Below are 20,901 nucleotides of genomic sequence, written 5' to 3' on the forward strand. Positions count from 1 at the left end.
ACATGGAATCATATTACATATTTGTGGCATCATACAAACTTTTGGTCTGCTATTCAGTGACACAGTACTGCAGCTGTATGCAGACCACACCTCCCTTACCTGCGGTTCTTTAAATGTAGCAGCCTGGCACTGCAGTGTCTGTGTGTCTCAGGCTGTACTCTGCTATCACAGAATAATCCAGATACAGCACTGCTAAGAAAAGAGGATTCAATGAGATATGCCTCTGGAGATATCTGATGAAGAATAGTTACTGAACTGAAACAGCTTTGAAGAACTGACATTGATTTGTTAAGACATGGATTTCTTACAGTTGGCAGGTGAGAGTAATTTAATTTCTCTCCACAAGTGAATTTTGATTTAAACAAGCTAATTACAGTGTGTCAAAGCATGTAGTATGTTGATGTAAGTCTTTACATGTTAAAGAAATCATCTAATAACCAAAAATGATTAAGCATAAAAAAGTCAGTGGATAAAACGGGTGAAATTTGATACTTAGACTTGAAGTTGAATCACTTGAAGCACAGAAATGGTCAGTGAAGTGTTGATGAAATGAAAAGCTGTTAGGTGAAGAGTAGGTGATGAAAGTAGTTGAAATGTCATTTTAAGTGATTAGAAATAGTTCTGTGAGGCCAAACATAAGGCTGAAGTGTCAGATGGAAGCAGGTCACTTGAGAAAGTTCTTAATGTATTTTAACTGTTGAACACTAAACCTGTCTTTTTTTTAGTTTATGTTACTTATAACTTCATGCTGTATTATTATGAGGTAGCACCTGTCTAGTTTGTTTACTAGACCAGTATGTTTAATTGTAAATAGTGATATAAATACATAATGACATAATCATTGCAGACATGATCAGTCTGATTAATAGCCCACACCTATTGTTCAGTGGTTTAACAGTCACTTTAAACTTCCTGAAATACTGATTATAAAATATCACAGCGCCTCCAGAAACACTTTTTAAAAATGACAATAAGCCCCCAATACATTCTGTCTATTATAGGAAAATACAGTCATCTGGTAATCAATTACCTACGCTAATATGTGAATTCAATTCTAAAAAACAACCCTTCAATATAATTAAACTTCAATTAGTACAATAAGCAGCACAGGTTATTTATTAAAACATTGTACTTGCATCTATTTGAATAACAAAGTGTTTAATATCACTTGACCACTAATGTACTTGATGTGTCCTTGATATATATATATAGAGAGAGAGAGAGTGATAGAGAGAGAGCGAGTTTCTACTAGCTTGTGGTTATGCATGTTTGTCAGTGAGGTGCACAGGTGACAGGAGTATGCTGTTTGTCTGGTTCATATGTGTTGTGTTCACAGTAAGTCTTAAGTGTTGGTTTGAGGTTGAGCTTGCCCAATAGCTAATTATTTCCAAATGTACAACTGTAACAGGCTACCAGTGTGTAGACTCAGCAATCCAGTGTGTCAGTCTACAAAGAATTTTGCCATTGTTTTACAGTGAACATATTGTGCGTGTGCTCTTTATCTAGAATTTAACAATATTTACAATACAATACAATACTTCAGTTGTGAAGCATCAGGAGAGGTTCATCTATCTTCAAGGTATATGTTAAGTAGTGTAAATGCCCTCATATATGAGAAAAAAGTTATCCTAGTAACAACATACAGGTAAAGTATATTTCAGTCAGTTTATTATTCATTACCATTTGTTGCATACAGAACTTGCAGGTTATATGATATAATTCATGGTTCATATGTGTCAGTTCATTTGCTGTATAGTGCAATGCTGCTGTCCTTAATGAGGAACAACACAGCTGGTCAGACTGTGAATCAGCATGTGTACTTGTTTGTCCTCATTTGAAATAGATGCTATAGCAGAGGGAACAAACCCCTGCCATAAAATAAAATACACTTAAAGCATCTATGCCTGTTATGGAAATGGTAAATACTCACATTGAAAAGCTCACATTGAAAACATAAAGTTGAACTTTTAAGTTCTCTTTTTTAGGGTTTCCATACAGATGACACAAATCTAGCCTAATAATAATATTACTCACATTCTGAGTGGAGGGAGACTACTGTTTTGCCCATATATGCAGACAACTTGTCTATGAAGCAATTTTGAACTCCTTTACTGAACTCCTCACTCTGAACAGTCTAATGTGTCAAATGGTTGGTGACATATCATTTTAACTAGAACAATATTTTTTGCAGTATTTTTTTTACTTGCCAAAAGACACACATTCATAGATTAAAGCAGTGAGAAGAATGTATATTTGTCCCAAACACACATGTGCCAAGGCATCACTTTACTAAATGATAATTTATGAGCAGTGGCGGTTTTTGCTATGGGCAATGTGGGCAACAATGGGGATCAACTTGCGACTGCAGAGGCTGTGAGCAGGTTGTGAGTGAGTCTCACTCTTAGAGGAAAAGCAACGGGGGGGAGGAGGACGGGGGGTAGACTGACCTGTGATGATTATGATCCCAGGCCACACAACACAAACTGCTGCTTCCAAATAAATAATAATACATTTATAAAATGAATACAGACCCGTTATAGCTAGTTATTGGGTTATTGGGTTATGTGAAAATGCAATAAATAAATAAATACATTTTAAAAAATGCAAAAAAAAAGTTTTACATACTATATTTCATTTATTCACCTTATTTTTGTGTGGTGAAGGATTTGTGCAATTTACATTGGTGTTAACATACTACATGTCATTTATTTATCTTCATTTCTTTCTCTACTCTTGGTGCGGCAGCTGAAGGTCGGTCCGCCCAGGGCGCAAAACTGTCAGTTGAAAAGACTGAATAGAATCTTGCAGAACTCCTTATGACTGGAAATACTATGTCAAATGTCGCTGCAGGCAGTATATTTTAGGGACAGGGAAGGAAACTTCACCCAATAGATTACTTGAAAGGCTCCTTTACTGACTAACATGTACGTTTTCCACTTTCAGAACGAATCCCTGATAAATCAGCCAGGAGGAACAAACAGCAGGAAGACTCAACAGCAATCAGAGAAAGAAGACAGACACCTGCTGACTTCAGCAGTATCTGCAGCAAAGGTGAAAACAGTCTTAGAGGTTCTTGTCACTGATGGGCAGTCTTTGACTGAGATTCACCTCACCCAAGTTGTAGACTGATCATATGAAGCATGTCTTTCATGTGTATAGATTGTGGGTCAGAACAGAAAATGGCAGAAAACCAAACCAAATGCAGTTTCAGTGGGTTTTAAACTGCTAGCTTAGATTGACACTGAAAACAGTTTTATTTGTTGCAAAACAAAAGCTGGGACAGAAAAAAATATTGACTAGATCAAATTCAAAGCTCTTTCTGTTATAGAAGCTAACTTCAAAAATGTAATGTGTGTGTGTGTGTGTGTGTGTGTGTGTGTGTGTGTGTGTGTGTGTGATGTGCACAGACCTGCTCCCAGCTTCAGGAGGGGAGGAGATGACCAGAGGGTTTCTGCAAGAGCTGGTTAACATCTTGTTGGATTACATCTGCAAGTCAAGTCAGAGGAGTTCCAAGGTATTAAACTTATCAGTATCAACAATAATACCTTTCTAGTCTTTATCTGCTGCACAAGAGTTGATAAGCAATAGATAACTAATAATGGGAGGCTGTGAGTACTGCTGATAAACATGGAAAGACAATGTGAAAAGAGGAAGATTAGGAGCTCATGATACCAGATGAACTTTGCAGAGGCAGGCATGCAATACATTTGATTGAGCAGAGCAGAAATATTAACTATCAAAGAAATAGAAATGATTGCTTGTTCTTATTTGGCCAGAATCATAATGGATGTTGTATATTGTGAGTTTATTTTAATGACTCAAAAGCACATTATTTTGTTTGCGTATTCTTTCTTAAATATTTTATTTGGAAAAACAGTACATATAATTCCCCTCCATCCGTTTCAGGTTCTGGATTTCCACCATCCTCACCAGCTCAAGGAGGGACTGGAGGGCTTCAGTCTGGACCTGCCTGAACAACCTGAAACTCTGGAGCAAATACTGGTGGACTGTAGAGATACACTCAAGTATGGTGTCAATACAGGTTTGTGGCTGTCTATTTGCGTGTGCATGTGTGTGTGTGTGTATCCCTGCAAGCATCCCAATCTTTCAAGAATAACTCAGATAATCAGATACACTTGAAAAAACTGTTTGTTATGTTCCTTAGTTCCTCAGTAACTCATTGAATGCTGCTTTCATTACTTGAATTTGAATTTGAATTTGAAAATCTTTAATGTCCCTGAAGGGCAATTTGGTTTGCAACAGAAGTAACAACATGCATATCTTGCATGCCAACAACACAATGAAGCTTACATAACTATAAATATAAATAAATAATACAATTGGCGTCAACTGATTCTGATGTCTGACAGTAATAACAGACATTTCACTGCTGACTATTGGCACATTGTTGCTATATTCCACTTCTTCCACTAGGCAAACTAGATGAAGTGTTTTGTTCATCACATCTGAAACACCTGCCTACATGCAGTGGTTATTATTCAGCCTAACATTACAGCAGTTTTATACTTTTTATTAAAAGTTGCACCTGTCAGTCAAACATCAGCAGCATGACAGCATGGTATTTTACATACAGCAGTGGTGTATTAACAGTCAGCAGTGGTATATGTGAGTAGAATCAGTCTATGGATGTAGGGAGTGGTATCTGCCAATGGAACATCAGTGCAGTATGCCATCTGCCCACCAGAACATTTCAAGTGTTTGGAAACCACAATTTCATTGTGTTATCTGTTGATGGTTTGAACCTCTGTATAATAATGAAACCCTAAAGACTGTGTAAAGTAAATTCAGACATTTTCTTCTAAACACATTAAATAGGTCATAAATGTATTTCTAAAAAAGGTGTAAAAAGCATTTCAACCATTTAGATTTGAATTGTGGAGCTAGGCTTCACAAACTGTGTTTCAAGACTTCTGTGTTCAGGATTTAGTGGGCGGTGATTAGCATAAAGAGTTTAGCCGCCAAACTAGCAGCCAAGTTAGCCACCGAACTAGCAGCCAAGCTAGCAGCCGAGTTCGCCGCCGAGCTAGCAGCTGAGCTAGCGGCAGAAAGCTCTCAGACTCAGCATCCATGTTTCTGGTAGAGGTGGTGACTTTGATTGACAGGTGACACTTGGACTCAGCAGGCACTCCCACAGCGTTTAGTAGCAGAGAAAGAGGCTGAGTTTTACACAACTTTGAAGCCTAATTTCATATATTTGGCGATTTTTTTAATCATTCAAATTTGGCAGGGTGGTTAACAACACACTTTTCTGTGGTATGTCAAACTCAGAACACATATTTATTCTTACTTTACACAGACTTTAATGAAGGAATTCCTTATTGGTATGTCTGTGTGTGTCTTAACAGATATCAGTAATGAATGAAAGTTTGACCCTCTCTTTTCCCAGGCCATCCCCGCTTCTTCAATCAGCTGTCGTCAGGTCTGGATGTGATTGGTGTAGCTGGTGAGTGGCTGACCTCTACAGCCAACACAAACATGTAAGATTTCATCACTGCTATGAAAACACTTTGTTATCCTGCAGGTAGGGTTGTATTTTAACTTGTGTCAGAGCTCTAGCTGGAAGCCTGGACCACCTGTTGGAAGCTGAGGTGCATTCAGGTATTCAAACAAGTTCCATCATGTGATAACACGCCCATGGCTGTGTGTGTCCAGCTCAGAGAGTTTTCAATTATCACACTCTCTTTTCTTTATCCTCCTTTGAATGTTGATGTACATGCTCAGCTGTTTCAGGTTTAGATTTATTATTACACTCAGGAATAATGTTTAAACCTTAACATGTACAATTGTCTTTGTTTCCTCTATGCATGTAAGAATTTACCATTTGAGAAAAGTGATTTTTTTCATAAATCACAGTGCAGTTCCTCTTTATCTTTCAGAAATGGGAAGTTTTATACTTATACACACAGATAACACAGATAAATAATTTTAAAACAATTGAACAATGTATGAAAATGACTTATGAAAGCATGTTTACCAGGTTTACATATGAGGTGTCTCCTGTCTTCATCCTCATGGAAGAGGTTCTACTGAGTAAGATGCAAAGCATTGTGGGATGGTCTGATGATGAGGGAGATGGAATGTTCTGTCCAGGTAATAAATGCAAAGAAGGTATGGCAGAGATCAGTGGAATAATACATTCATAGAATTTCTGTGGTGCTTCAACAGTGCTTACTTATTACAATATATAAATATTAAATCATGGTTCTTTATTATACTTATAAGTAAAGCACAAATTATTGGAAATTATTGTATCTTCCCAAATTGTACTGCAGCAACATTAATATGTAGTGTATATTTTATAGTATTAGGAAATAACAGAGGTCCAGCACACACACACACACACACACACACACACACACACACACACACACACACACACACACACACACACACACACACACACACACACACACACACACACACTCATGCGTGGCTTCTACTTGTTCATAAAATGTGCATTCTGTTTTCTCAAGGAGGTACAATATCCAACCTGTATAGCATCCTGTTGGCCAGATTTTACTTCTTTCCAGAGGTGAAGACTAAAGGGATGAGCCATCTGCCTCAGCTGGTCCTCTTCTCTTCAGAACATGTAATAACAGGCATCTCACACGTTATTACTCTCTGTGGGACATACACACATACATACATATGTCTGTATGTATGTGTGTATATATATGTGTGTGTGTGTGTGTGTGTGTGTGTGTGTGTGTGTGTGTGTGTGTGTGTGTTATAATGCATTTTAGGGTCGTTTTATTTAGTTTTTAATTTTATTGTTATATACACTTTTTTCTATATCACTATTTTTTGAGCTGCTGTAGCAATGAATTTTCCCCACTGTGGGATCAATAATTTTTTCTTTATCTTTATCTTTATCTTTACATATCTTACTCACTTTCTTTTTCTTCATTTGAATTCCAGCCCAATGCTTTCTGTGTTCAGTTAGTCTTGACATGTGTACCTGGGAACCTCTTCACTTCTCAGAACCAAACAATGCAGTCACTTCTTTCAGCTGAATGGAAAGTGTACCTGTTCACTGTTGGATGAATGCTTGTGTTTTCATCCATTCAGAGTCACTATTCAGTAAAGAAATCTGCTGCAGTGCTGGGGATGGGCAGTGACAATGTAATAATGGTGAAATGTGATGAAAGGTGGGTAAGTTAGACAATCACTAAGTGCACATGTTTGTTAATAGTCAGTGTCATGCATGACAAAAGAAATGTTTGCTCACCTGTTGCTGCCATATATCTGTGTATGGGTGTGTTTTTCTGGAATTTTTCCATGCCTGTGGACTGTTGTATTAAATGTTGGTGTCAAGTGGATATGCTTTTTAGTCAGTATGCATTAAGAAAAGAACACAGCCAGCTACTGTTTAATAACCTAATAAGCTTTAAGTAACCTTTGTCTACTCTTCTTTGAAGAGGTAAAATGATACCTGCTGAACTTGAGTCCTCCATTGTTGCAGCTGAAGAAAGGGTAGGTATTAAAATAAGAAGAAGAAGAAAGATGTCTGATAGGATACTGTCATAGTATTGTACATACACATGGTTGTATTACAAACCTCAGTTGTTCTTTTCTCAGGGCTTGGTTCCATTCTATGTGAATGCGACAGCAGGCACCACAGTGTATGGAGCCTTTGACCCTCTCCATGACATCGCAGACATCTGTCATAGACACACACTGTGGATGCATGTTGATGTAAGGTGACCCATGCTTCTCTCTCTCTCTGTCTCTCTTTAACCCCAGTTTAACACCAGTCCATTGTTTGCAATTACAATAATTAATATAAATTTAAAAGTCTTAAAGAGGATAAGCTAATTTATATAAATTTCACATAAAAGAAATCAAGAATAGGAAGAAGAAACTTCATTAACTAATATGTTTGTAGAAATGTTATTACTTTGTACACAAAATAAGAGTACAGGCAAAACTACAGTCAGATCCATGAGCCAATTTTGTTCTTACCATCATGTATATGTTAGCTATATAGACTTATCAACATGTGACATGGATGTCATTTTCTCACCCTGTGTAAATAGCAAATGCAGTTGAACCAGTCTGTGTGCCTATGGGCGTGTTAGTCTGAAAAGTATATACAGTTTGTTCTGTGCAGTCATACATCATTGGCAGTAGTTCAGTTATCATCAAGTTACATGAGACAGTTACATATAAAATCAAGGACAGACAATTATACAGTCACACATACAATACTGCATCACAATGAATATTTGTTGCAGACACAGTATCTAACACATCTTAACCCTAACCCTCTTAAATTTATATATGTATATATATATATATATATATATATATATATATATATAATATACATATATACATATATATACACATACCTGTAAACACTGAGACACACACACACACACACACACACACACACACACACACACACACTTATGTTCTGATACAACCAGAGTGTATAGGACTATAGGACATGAATCAGTATGCTTTGTGAATACTGGGTGTTTTTGAATCCCTGCAGGCAGCTTGGGGTGGAGGCCTACTGATGTCACACAGACACAGGATGAAGCTACAGGGCATTGAACGGTAAATCAACACACAAACCGACCACATCACACAGCATGTCTTTGTTTTCTCTGAGAATTTGGGTGGTACATCACCACAAGGACTCTGAGAGTCTTCAAAGTAAAATATGTCACTGATGGACACTTAACAAACACAACATGCTACCCAGTGGACCTGATTTCCTTTCTGTATATCTTTGCCACAACACCAAGCTTGTTGCAAGTCATCATAAATGGCGTGTGTGCTACTGTCTATTTCACTTGCTTCATCTGGATGGTTTTGGTGTGTCATCTTTAGCAGGGAATTGTTTAATCAATGAATTGTTGATTGATTTGTTTTCAAGAGCTTGGTCTGTAACATGGAATCCTCACAAGATGATGGGCAGTCCTCTGCAGTGTTCTGCCATACTGGTCAAGAAGAGAGTAAGATGTTATCCTTATTTCTTTCATTTATAGGTCCAGTGTGTAGAGTTTAGTGAGACCTAGAGGAACAGAGTTGGCAAGAAATGGAATATAATGTTCAGAATTATGTTTTAATTTGAGAGTATAATCCCATGAAAGTAAGAATCATTGTGTTTTTGTTACCTTAGAATGAGCCCTTTATGTCTACAAAAGGAGTGGGTCCCCCCTTGTTTGTGTGTGTGTGTGTGTGTGGGGGGGGGGGGGGGGGGGGTCATCTGCAACCATTACCACTAGATGCCACTAAATAATACACACTGCACTTTTAGAAATTGTATTTTTTTAAATGTCACATTAAGTGTTGATGGTTACATGTGTACAGTTGGAACCTGCCTTTTCACAGAGTCCTGCAAAAGTTTTTGATATCAATAATTCATTATGACCATCTCAAAGTCTGCAGAACCACTTCAGAGTTCAGCCAACTGCTCATTCTGTACACTACATTACTCTCTTAGTTCTTTTATATCATCAAATATCTCCTATTGCCAGTTTTCTTCCCTGTTGCATTATTCATGTGTTATCTACAGTACAGCTGTGATTCATGTGTCTCTCCTCTGCAGGGTCTCTTACAAAAGTGTAATGAGTTGGGGGCTGAGTACCTTTTCCAGACAGACAAACATTATGATGTGAGCTATGATACTGGAGATAAGAGCATCCAATGTGGCCGACATGTTGATGTCTTTAAACTTTGGCTGATGTGGAAAGCAAAGGTACAGTATGGGTGCAACTCCAGTGTTATCAGGTTAACGTAAATGTAATGACAATATGCTGATGCAGGTTAAGTAGATTGTTGACATGGGGAATAAAGAACAAGATAAAATAGAGGATGGTTTCAGTAATGGTCAAATGAAATCCCAAAGTCACAGAGAACACATACACAACACACACGCACACACATATGAATAGTGAGCACCCTGAATCCAAACAGTATCATAAATAAGAATGTAATGTCAGACAACATGCCATATTTTTGCTGGGTGATTGTATTTGTTAACAAAGAACTAAAGGACAGCTCAAATGTTTAATTGTCTGTGAATGACACAGAAAGTTTGGTGTGTATGTGTATCTACTGGGTGACATTACTATTACAGTAATGGATGCTACTCTATTCATTGTTCACTCATTTCTCTGCTCCCTTCATAAAACATTTTGCTGTGTGTCTCACTCTCTCAGGGCTCAGAGGGATTTGGATCTCAGGTCAACAAATGCTTAGAGAATGCTGAGTATCTGTACGATCGACTGCAGAGGAGGACAGACTTTGAACTTGTCTTCAAAAACAAAGTTGGACTGGTTTTCATTATTTTTTTGATCACATTACATACTGTGTTTTTTAAATGTGTTATTTTTTTTATCTTAAAAGGAAAATTCGATTTGATTGAAAAGTGATAGATTAAATTGATTTTTCAAGAGTACTGACTACATTTATGTGTGAAAACCGGCCATGGCCATGTGATCAAATATAATCACTGAAATCACCGTTGAAACCATGGTTATATGTAACTTGGACATTTACTTTTCAAATTTAATCACATAATATAAATATGTAAAACAGCCAGGACAAATCCCACGTGTCTTGTGCCTCTTTCACACAGCCGGAGCACAGCAACGTGTGTTTCTGGTACATTCCTCCCAGTCTGAGAAAGCTGCCACCTGGAGCTGACAGAGACACAAGACTCCACCAGGTCAGCAGCAGTGCTCAGGAAGCACAGATGAAGCACATTAGGATTTATACTGAACATTACAAATGGATGAAAATAGTTTAAAGAATGCAGACTAAATAAAGAAAAGAGGTACATACACTGCTGATGGTGATCACCACTATTCATGTCTCCAGGTAGCCCCTCGGATCAAAAGCAGAATGATGGAGAAGGGTTCTGTTCTGATTGGCTATCAGCCTTTAGCAACTAAAGTCAATTTCTTCAGGTGTGTGTTCTCCAACCCTGCTACACAGCAAGAGGACATCGACTTCCTGCTGGAGGAGATTTCGCTGCTGGGTAGTGACCTATGATCTGATATCTCTTCAGTCAATGCCATGTAACAGGAAATAAGTTATTCTGACTATAAAACTGTTTTATTTCCATCAGCATCCAGCTTGTGTACAGTCTAATTTCTGCTTCTATATTTGCTCTACAGCCCTCTAATCCTGCTTAACATTACAAATATTGTACATTTGAATTTTAGGTTAACATAATTCATTTTATTTTACATGATTGAAATGAACATGTTTCTTACTGCTGTTACTCATAAGAACATGAGAAAACATGTGTTTGCTGGATGAAGATAGTACTCAACAACTATAGGACACCAGTGAAGTACAACTTCCTACAGCATAAAGCAGCATTTTCTACACCTGTAAAGTGTGAAAGGTGCAAGATGGTAGACTTCTCATCATTCATACATGGCAACAGGTTTTTAGAAACTGGTGTTTTCCCTCAAATCTACAAACCAAATGTACTGTGTAAACTTGTTATTTAAGGGTGTACGGTCATCTCAAATCAAGTTAAGAGTTTTATCTGATAAAGTTTAATTGCATGCCTTAGTGTCCCTTTAGATACTCTACACCATTTTATTAGATTGTCTTGGGATTTGGTTCCTGGACTTCACTCATTTAATCAGCTGATCTCAGTCTTCAGTTGATTGGTTGACTTGTGTGCTCTTGATTGGTTGGAACAAAACCTGCAGGCACATGGCCCTGATATAGATTATGAGTATTAGATATACAATATATTTTAAAGGACTGAATTAATTCCTTTGCTCCCAACTTAAAATATTGCACTGGGACAATTGTTTAACATATTTATACATAATTTTATAATTTTGGAGCACATTACTACCATGTCCACACCTGCAGACGTCAAAGACTGAAGAATGAAAAACATTCTATTAAATGCAGATTTACCTTTGTGTAATGATATAAATATGATACAATGGATGAAAGTGTATGACACCATCTAGTGGTAGTAGATGGTACATAATGTCTTTCTGTGTGTATACAAGGTTGGGATGGTTATTTTACAAATGTATTCTGATATAACGACTAATTTCTGTTAAAAACATAGTAACCTAATCAAAGTATCACAGTATTAATGTAATGTAATTTTATTACTTTCTGTACCAAAAATGTAAGAAGATACCTACATGACATAATAAAGAGAAAATAAATATCTATGAGGTGACTTTTACTTAAGTGTATTCTGTAAGACAAAATGACCATGTGATTTTTAGCTTCAAAAATGTGTCCTGTGCTCAAGTTTATTTTTTTATAGATAAAAACCACTGAAGTATCCCACTCTAGACCACTGATCTCCACAGCTCTTCTCAGAAGAATGGCAGTGGAACACATACAGTGGGGCAAAAAAGTATTTAGTCAGCCACCAATTGTGCAAGTTCTCCCACTTAAAAAGATGAGAGGCCTGTAATTTTCATCATAGGTACACTTCAACTATGAGAGGCAGAATGGGGGAAAGAATCCAGGAAATCACATTGTAGGATTTTTAATGAATTAATTGGTAAATTCCTCAGTAAAATAAGTATTTGGTCACCTACAAACAAGCAAGATTTCTGGCTCTCACAGGCCTGTAACTTCTTCTTTAAGGGCTTATTCACACCTGCCTTGTTTGGTTCGGACAATGTGAACAGGAACCGCACCAAACCAAAAAAGAAACATTGTATTTTGGTCCGGACTAAATAAGCGGACCAAAGGACTTTCCTGGTGTGAATACGCCCTAAGAGGCTCCTCTGTCCCCAACTCGTTACCTGTATTAATGGCACCTGTTTGAAGTCATTATCAGTATAAAAGACACCTGTCCACAACCTCAAGCAGTCACACTCCAAACTCCACTATGGCCAAGACCAAAGAGCTGTCAAAGGACACCAGAAACAAAATGTGTAGACCTACACCAGGCTGGGAAGCCTGAATCTACAATAGGTAAGCAGCTTGGTGTGAAGAAATCAACTGTGGGAGCAATTATTAGAAAATGGAAGACCACTGATAATCTCCCTCAATCTGGGGCTCCACACAAGATCTCACCCCGTGGGGTCAAAATGATCACAAGAACGGTGAGCAAAAAATCCCAGAACCACACGGGGGGACCTAGTGAATGACCTGCAGAGAGCTGGGACCAAAGTAACAAAGGCTACCATCAGTATCACACTATGCCGCCAGGGACTCCAATCCTGCAGTGCCAGACGTGTCCCCCTGCTTAAGCCAGTACATGTCCAGGCCCGTCTGAAGTTTGCTAGAGAGCATTTGGATGATCCAGAAGAGGATTGGGAGAATGTCATATGGTCAGATGAAACCACAATAGAACTTTTTGGTAAAAACTCAACTTGTTGTGTTTGGAGGAGAAAGAATGCTGAGTTGCATCCAAAGAACACCATACCTACTGTGATGCATGGGGGTGGAAACATCATGCTTTGGGGCTGTTTTTCTGCAAAAGGACCAGGACGACTGTTCTGTGTAAAGGAAAGAATGAATGGGGCCATGTATCGTGAGATTTTGAGTGAAAAAACTCCTTCCATCAGCAAGGGCAGGCACGTGCACACATAGGGCCCTAGGGGTGCTTGAGCCCCTGCCCTTTTTGCCTCGCGTGTGTGTGTGTGTGTGTGTGTGTGTGTGTGTAATAACAACATGTTAAAAATGTTTTAAAAAACGGCGGTACAAAAACTCCACGGTATTCTACCGTACCCATTTTCACAGGCAGGCAATGGTCTAACTAGTCGCCGTCCACTTATTCATTCATGTGTCAGCTTCTGTTTTTGCCGGACGTCAAGTCAGCACAGAGCAGATCGTGCGGGACAGGAAATCTTGTACAAAATAAAACACTGGGTTAATTTTCTAAATAAAATGCACTGTGTTTACGGTGGATCATATTTCCTTCACTATAGGTCTGAAGTACAGGTCCGAGGTTTAGATATAAAGTTTATTGTGACTTTGATAATGTGAATGAACTCATGTTGACAATAATTTGTTGACACAAAAGAAATGGCAATTACATATCACTTTCACCTACACAGGACACACAGCTAAGTAGTTAGCTTTCTTTTAGCACTTTACTTTTTAATTTTACATTAATTTCCATATTGTGTAATGGACCGGAAAACAAATTCAGGGGCGCTTAGCGTGTGCACATGCTGCCCTTTTCTAGGTTTGAGCCCCTGCCCCTCTATAATCATGTGCACGTCCCTGAGCAAGGGCATTGAAGATGAAACGTGGCTGGGTCTTTCAGCATGACAATGATCCCAAACACACCGCCCGGGCAATGAAGGAGTGGCTTCGTAAGAAGCATTTCAAGGTCCTGGAGTGGCCTAGCCAGTCTCCAGATCTCAACCCTATAGACAATCTTTGGAGAGAGTTGAAAGTCCGTGTTGCCCAGCGACAGCCCCAAAACATCACTGCTCTAGAGGAGATTTGCATGGAGGAATGGGCCAAAATACCATACTTTTGTTATTGACCAAATACTTATTTTCCACCATAATTTGCAAATAAATTCTTTAAAAATGGATTTATTTTTTTTCTCATTTTGTCTCTCATAGTTGACGTATAGGCCTACCTATGATGAAAATGACAGGCCTCATCTTTTTAAGTGGGAGAACTTGCACAATTGGTGGCTGACTAAATACTTTTTTGCCCCACTGTAGGTGCAGTGGCATCATGGGCTTCACGTGTCCTTTTATTTACTTATGTGTGATACTTCTGAATTGTATATGACTCATTTAGTGTTGAATGTGCTCGGCGACCAGTGATGCACTGTCAGCTCTGGACACGTTACGCACACTCAGTCATTTTAAATAAGTAAGTCTTTGGGGCTGCCACAGTGCGCAACTTGCTCCCCCAACAGAAGTTCACTGTGTGTGAAGTGTGCGCACCATCCTCTCCTCTCCTCTCATCATTTTGCCCTCTTGTTCCTGCTCTGCTTATGTTTGGGACTTTCACAGTGCATGGTAGAATACTGTTCTTTATATTAAAACCTATTTTTAAATTGTGGTACTGCTTATAATCCCTATTTGATAACACTTGAACTTTCTTATTTTTTTATTAATGGCCACAACTCTGGTCAACTGGTCTTTCATAACACACACCACTTCTTCTCTAAAGTGAAGAATAATAGTAAAACGTGTAATCAGATTAGAAAAAAATTACTGAATCACTGAAGAGAGAATTTATCTGAAAAATACATCTTTTAAAGAAGCTGTCAGCACTCAAAGCTCCGGTTGCTAAAGAGCTCAGACAAATTCTTCATGTTGTCTGTCTGCCTGATTAAAAATGTCCCGTTACTTTACCTTGTTAAGAACTTGGGGATGAAAAACACAGAACAGCAGACACAGCTGAGTTTAGGTAGCGCCTGATCAAACCAGTCTGTGTACCATCAGCTGATTTGGGTTGAAGCCAGTCAGCAGTGGGCTCTGAGGTGTCCTGCCAAACTGAATGTCAGTGTGCCACCAAATGGACACCAGAGGGAGCCAAACTCCATTAAGACAAAATGAGTCTGTACTGATTGGTCAGAAGTCATCTGTCTGGATTGTACCTGAAAGCTCTTTCATTGTCACAGTTCTGTCTCATCATGCAATCACATTTTACAGGAATAGCAAAGTTAGTGGAGAGGACAAACTGAGAGGAAAGAAATACACTAATATGTAATGCACTTAGTATGGAGTCAGTAGAGTGGTACTTAGCTGAGTAGTTATAATTAATAAATAAATGGATAATATTGTAAAATTGGAAATTATTCATTAAAAAAAAATTTAAACGATACATTAAAACTAAAGGTTAACACATTACATTTGCCAATTCTGTTTCTATGTTGTATTCTTTAAATTGTGCTCCGGAAATGATGACAGCCACAGCCATAACCACACCATCATGGCCAAGTCCATACCCAAGGGTGGAAAGACAAGGACCTCCACCTCCACCATACACTACAAAATATTGTGCACCACACACCCCTTCCCCATGGGACGAAAGCAGAACACCACAAGGCACCGTTTTCAAGTCAACAGACTACTCAGACTCCATGTTAATTGCACCTCACCTCCCCTCAGTCCAAAATGGGGGAGGTTTGCAACACAATTGGACATTTTCTGTCAACAATTCAGACCATCTACCAATGAACTGAAGCGACGAGGACATCACAACAAGGGACACGGCAGGCCGTGGGACAACTGACGCTTGTTTCACATGTGGAATGATGGGACATTGTACTAAAGACTGTTCGAAAACCAAGGAAAATGAAAACGAGATCCCACATGAGACAGAGGCTGATTGACTGGGGGTGGAGCAGAGGACAGTGACGAACTCATCTGGTTATGACGCAAGGGCTGAGATGGCAGATCACTCCACACAGCAGATAAGTAGAAATGCATCCACTGACATGCAAAACACAACAGAAATAGGCACACACAGCAGGCAACAGCTTATCTCACCAGCCATTCAACAGAAGAAAGAACTTCGGAAAATGTTTATTTTGTTTTGGTTTGTTTTTGTTTTATTTGTTTTGGTTTCCACTTCCCAATGTATTCTTGTGACAAGGATTCCCCAAACAAATTCCTTTGTCAGATATGGTAGGGAAGACCTAATGTCAACAACACACTGATACAGGAGGCCAAGACACTCACTAAAGACACACACACTGACATCATGACATCACAAAGCCTCCACTGCACTTCTCACATCTCGCAGGGAGCAGATAGTGAGTTTGAGGAAACATGGTATAGGACAGATCAGGACAGACACACACTCAGACTAAACTGGTTATACTGGCCCTGTAATCAATGTCTGTGTAATCCATCGTTTCAAACTCTGTTCAGGTTACCACACTCCGACCCCCATGTTTCACTGGTCACCCAAAACTAAAGGGTGGGAGGACTTGGGACCTTGGATGGGGGGGGGGGCATCAGATTCTGACTGATGCCCCCCCCTGACTGTTGAGCTCATTCCAGACACAAATTTCCAAACAACCACAGAGGTAAAAGATTTCTTTGATTCATTCTTCAGCAATCACATTCTCATAAAAGACGTCTCTGAAATTCCTGAGTTAAGTCAGGTACCATCATGTTTATGGGCAAAGCACAAATATGATGTAGGACTGATTAAAGGTGCCGAACCAGTTGTGATCACACCAAAATCTTTGTACAGACCATGCAAAATCAATATCCTTGAAGCAGGAGTAATTGTTACATATGAAACATCTCCTGTGCGAACACCAATTTTTCCTGTAAAGAAAATCAGAGATGCTGAGCAACCCGGTAAGTGGAGATTTCTACAGGATCTGCAAGCAGTAAATGCAGCAGTCCACGCACGCACCAAATGTACTAAATCCACACACAATTCTCTCTCAAGTTCCATCTGACAGTAAATGGTTCTCTGTTGTTGATCTCGAAAATGCATTTTTTTAGTATCCCAGTGGATAAAGAGCCAATTTTGGTTTGCTTTTCTATTTGAATCCAAAATATACACATTTTCACGGCTCTGTCAAGGTTACACTGAATCTCCAACCATTTTTAATGCAGCATTAAAAGACAACCTAGATTCACTCAACATACCAGCTGGTAGTACTTTTTTGCAATATGTGGATGACCTCACGATTTGCTCTCCCACACAGGAAGCCTGTGTACAAGACACACTCGCTCTCCTGAACCATCTAGCTGATAACAGCCACAAGGCCAGTTTGTCAAAACTTCAGTTTGTTTTCAAAATAAGTCACTTTTCTGGGTCATGTGATCACAGCAGAGGGCAAAACCCTCTCACCCAAATGAATTGAAGCAATCGAAAACATTGCACAGTCTGAAAAAACCCAAAAAGAAACATCTTATGAGTTTTTTAGGAATGACGTCATATTGCAGACAGTGGATCCCAAAGACAGAGTCATTTGGACACCTGAGGAGGTAAAAGCCTTTGTGGAGTTGAAATTGGCATTACAATCTCCTCCAACATTGAGCTTTCCAGATTGCACCAAACCATTCACACAGACTGTGGGCGAACGGGGTGGGTACATGACTTCCATACTGACAGAAGACCATGGGGGACGATAGAGACCTGTAGCCTATTACTCATCAAAACTTGACTCGTTTGCTGCAGGACTTCCTACATATCTAAGAGCTGTGGCAGCTTCAGAAAAAGCTGTGATAGCTTCACGTGACATTATAGGCTATGCTGAGCTCACCCTACTGGTACCACATGCTGTTTCAATGATTTTGCTTGAACAGAAAACTTCCCACCTGTCAACAGCAAGGTGACTCAGATATAACATAATTCTGCTTGACATGCCTAACATCACTGTTAAAAGATGCAATGTTCTTAACCCTGCAACTCTTCTCCTACACCAGACGATGGACAACCACATGACTGCGTGGCAGTGAAGCTTTCTTCCCCAGACCTGATCTGCAGGACACACCTCTGCAGAATGCTGACCTGGAACTGTTTGTGGATGGCTCAGCCTCGAGAAACTCAACAACCGGTAAAAACTAAACGGGCTTTGCTATTACAACACTACATGACACAATTGTTGCACAGCTACTCCCCTCAAATTATTCTTGCAATTAGAAGCTTGCAAGATTGCAGCTAACAGAACAGCCAACATATATACTGACAGTAGATATGCATGGGGAGTGGTACATGATTTTGACCGCCTTTGGACCAATAAGGATTTTTTAACGTCCACAGGCAAACGTATAGCCCATCACACCTTGCTGCACTTCTCGATGCTGTCCTCCTTCCAAAACAGGTCGCTATTTGCAAATGCCAAGCACACACAAATAATGATGATTTTGTTTCAGTGGGGAATACCAGAGCTGATACTGCAGCCAAGGCAGCAGCACAGCTAGATAACACTAACAAAAACATACAATGTCTTGCCGTTGTTAACTCACCACTGACATCCACAGCTGATTTGTTGGACCTACAGGCCAAAGCCAGCCCTGAAGAGAGGATGGCTTGGGGGAAAAAAACAGGTTGCTTTTTTTCTAACAAAGTGTGGTACAGGCCAAATGGTAGACCATGTTTACCCAAATACTTATTTCCTCATTATGCTAAGTTGTCACATGGGAATGATCATGTGTCAAAAGGGGGTATGATGAGTGAAATACAGAGGTATTGGTTCACAAAGGGGTTCTCTAACTTCTCCCAAAAAAAGTTGTGTGATCTGTGCTACTAACAATGCAGGCAGAGGAAAAGAAATATTGTTTGTTTTTTGTTGACATGTTTTCCAAATAGGTAGAGGCTTTTCCCACTTCTAAACAGGATTCAGCAGCAGTAGCAGAGAAATAATTCCCAGATGGGGAATTCCAGGTAAAATCTCGTCCGACAATGGTACACCTTTCGTGAGCACAGCCCTGAAGAGCGTGGGTGAGTATTTAGGGATTGGACCGGTTAAGAGGCAACTCCTCCATACCAGCCAGTGCGAAGATGAAATGTTATGTTATTGTGCAAACAGGCTAAGGACGCCCTACCAAAAGCCACGGAGTGAAAACTACATGACCTGGAATCCGGAGACTGGGTCGTAGTGAGGGATCTGAGGAGAAAGAGCTGGAAAGCACGCAGGTGGAACGGACCTTTCCAAATATTCCTCACCACGGAAACAGCAGTGAAGGTCGCAGAACGGACCACCTGGATACACGCCAGCCACTGCAAACGCGTTCCTGAGCCCATGGACAAGACACCATCAAGCGTGCAGAGCATCAGTTAGTGAACCAACACTTTCCCCCGCCTTGAACTGTGAGTGAAGGAGAAGTATGGTTTAAAGTAGGACCACACGTTTCTTGAACTGCAAGAAGCAGTACACTGATTACGGGGGTAAGTTGAGGCACCACGGCTGATGCAATGACGCCAACGAATATACAGTGGCGCTGGAGGGGTGACAGATGTAGAGGAATTTGCAGCATATTCCTGCTCACTGTCACTCAAACAGCAGCTGCAGAGCATCCAACTGCAGAAAGAGGAGAGAATTGCTGCCTGAGTTTACTCATCCCCTACTGAAGCCTGAGGAAAATTCTTGTTACGCTGTAGTACTATCGACAGCCAGACGGATTACAAATGACAGCTGCTATGTCTGCACACAACTTCCTCACGGGGTGGGGGCCGCAATACCTGTGACGCCACTACCATTGAACATTTCCGAGACACTAGGCGTCATGGTAGCCTTTACCCTGGGAGTTTCCCTGAAGGACAGAACTGTGAAAGACATGGCTAGAGCATCAACATGTGCAAACATCAGCATCACCAATTACAGGGGTTCAACGGCGAGATTCTGGAACATGACACAGGTGACTTCACCAATCTGTCATGACAACAAACACCACCCAACAACAATGATCATCAGTTTGAATTTCAATGATTAACGTTAGTTTAATTAATGTTTTTTAACTTGGTCAATATCAGCTTGAAAAATCAGTATTAATTTACTAACATGCCCAAGTTCATCCATAGCTTTTCAGAGCGATTTTTGCATAGCCGACAGGACGCTTGTATCCACGTGTCGTTTGTCGCCACCTGAATCACCCACTTCTTCTTGTGTGTCGTTATCCTGTATGTCAGCCATGCTATTAGCGTTACTCCGCAGCGTTCTCGGGGGCCGTTGACTTTGTCCTGTTGCCATTTAAAGGTTATATTTGTTGCACTGTGCCAAAGGAAAGTTCTCAATCACACTTTTATCACTTTAGAGTAAACTCTATCGCATTTCGAGGTTTCGGGTTGCTCTATTGGGAGCTCCGTTCTAGGCGTCCATGTTCCTCATCGTGCTCACGAGACTCCTATTGCTTCTCCATTGTCAGTTTGATTAATGTTAATTTGTGAGCATAATACAGTACGCTCAAATGGGGGAATGTAATGAGAATTCTTATTATTCATCTTCTCTGATACAAATGAGTAACGATGTCATATGATTAG

At 39.7% G+C, this 20,901-nt stretch overlaps 1 protein-coding gene across 1 annotated transcript; it reads left to right on the forward strand.

The window, feature by feature from the left end:
* Positions 1–295: 295 nt before the first annotated feature.
* gad3 (glutamate decarboxylase 3) lies at positions 296–11,028 on the forward strand. Its single transcript, XM_053330162.1, has 16 exons — positions 296–317; positions 2,944–3,051; positions 3,408–3,514; positions 3,907–4,042; positions 5,408–5,498; positions 5,999–6,111; positions 6,495–6,610; positions 7,090–7,169; positions 7,440–7,494; positions 7,600–7,716; positions 8,519–8,583; positions 8,906–8,984; positions 9,581–9,730; positions 10,194–10,301; positions 10,613–10,702; positions 10,855–11,028. The coding sequence occupies exons 1-16, from the start codon at positions 296–298 to the stop codon at positions 11,026–11,028; spliced, it is 1,611 nt and encodes a 536-aa protein (XP_053186137.1).
* The last annotated feature ends 9,873 nt before the right edge of the window (positions 11,029–20,901 follow it).

The sequence above is a fragment of the Scomber japonicus genome, chromosome 12 (genome assembly GCF_027409825.1).
Source record: "Scomber japonicus isolate fScoJap1 chromosome 12, fScoJap1.pri, whole genome shotgun sequence".
In the NCBI taxonomy this organism is placed as follows: Eukaryota; Metazoa; Chordata; class Actinopteri; order Scombriformes; family Scombridae; genus Scomber; species Scomber japonicus.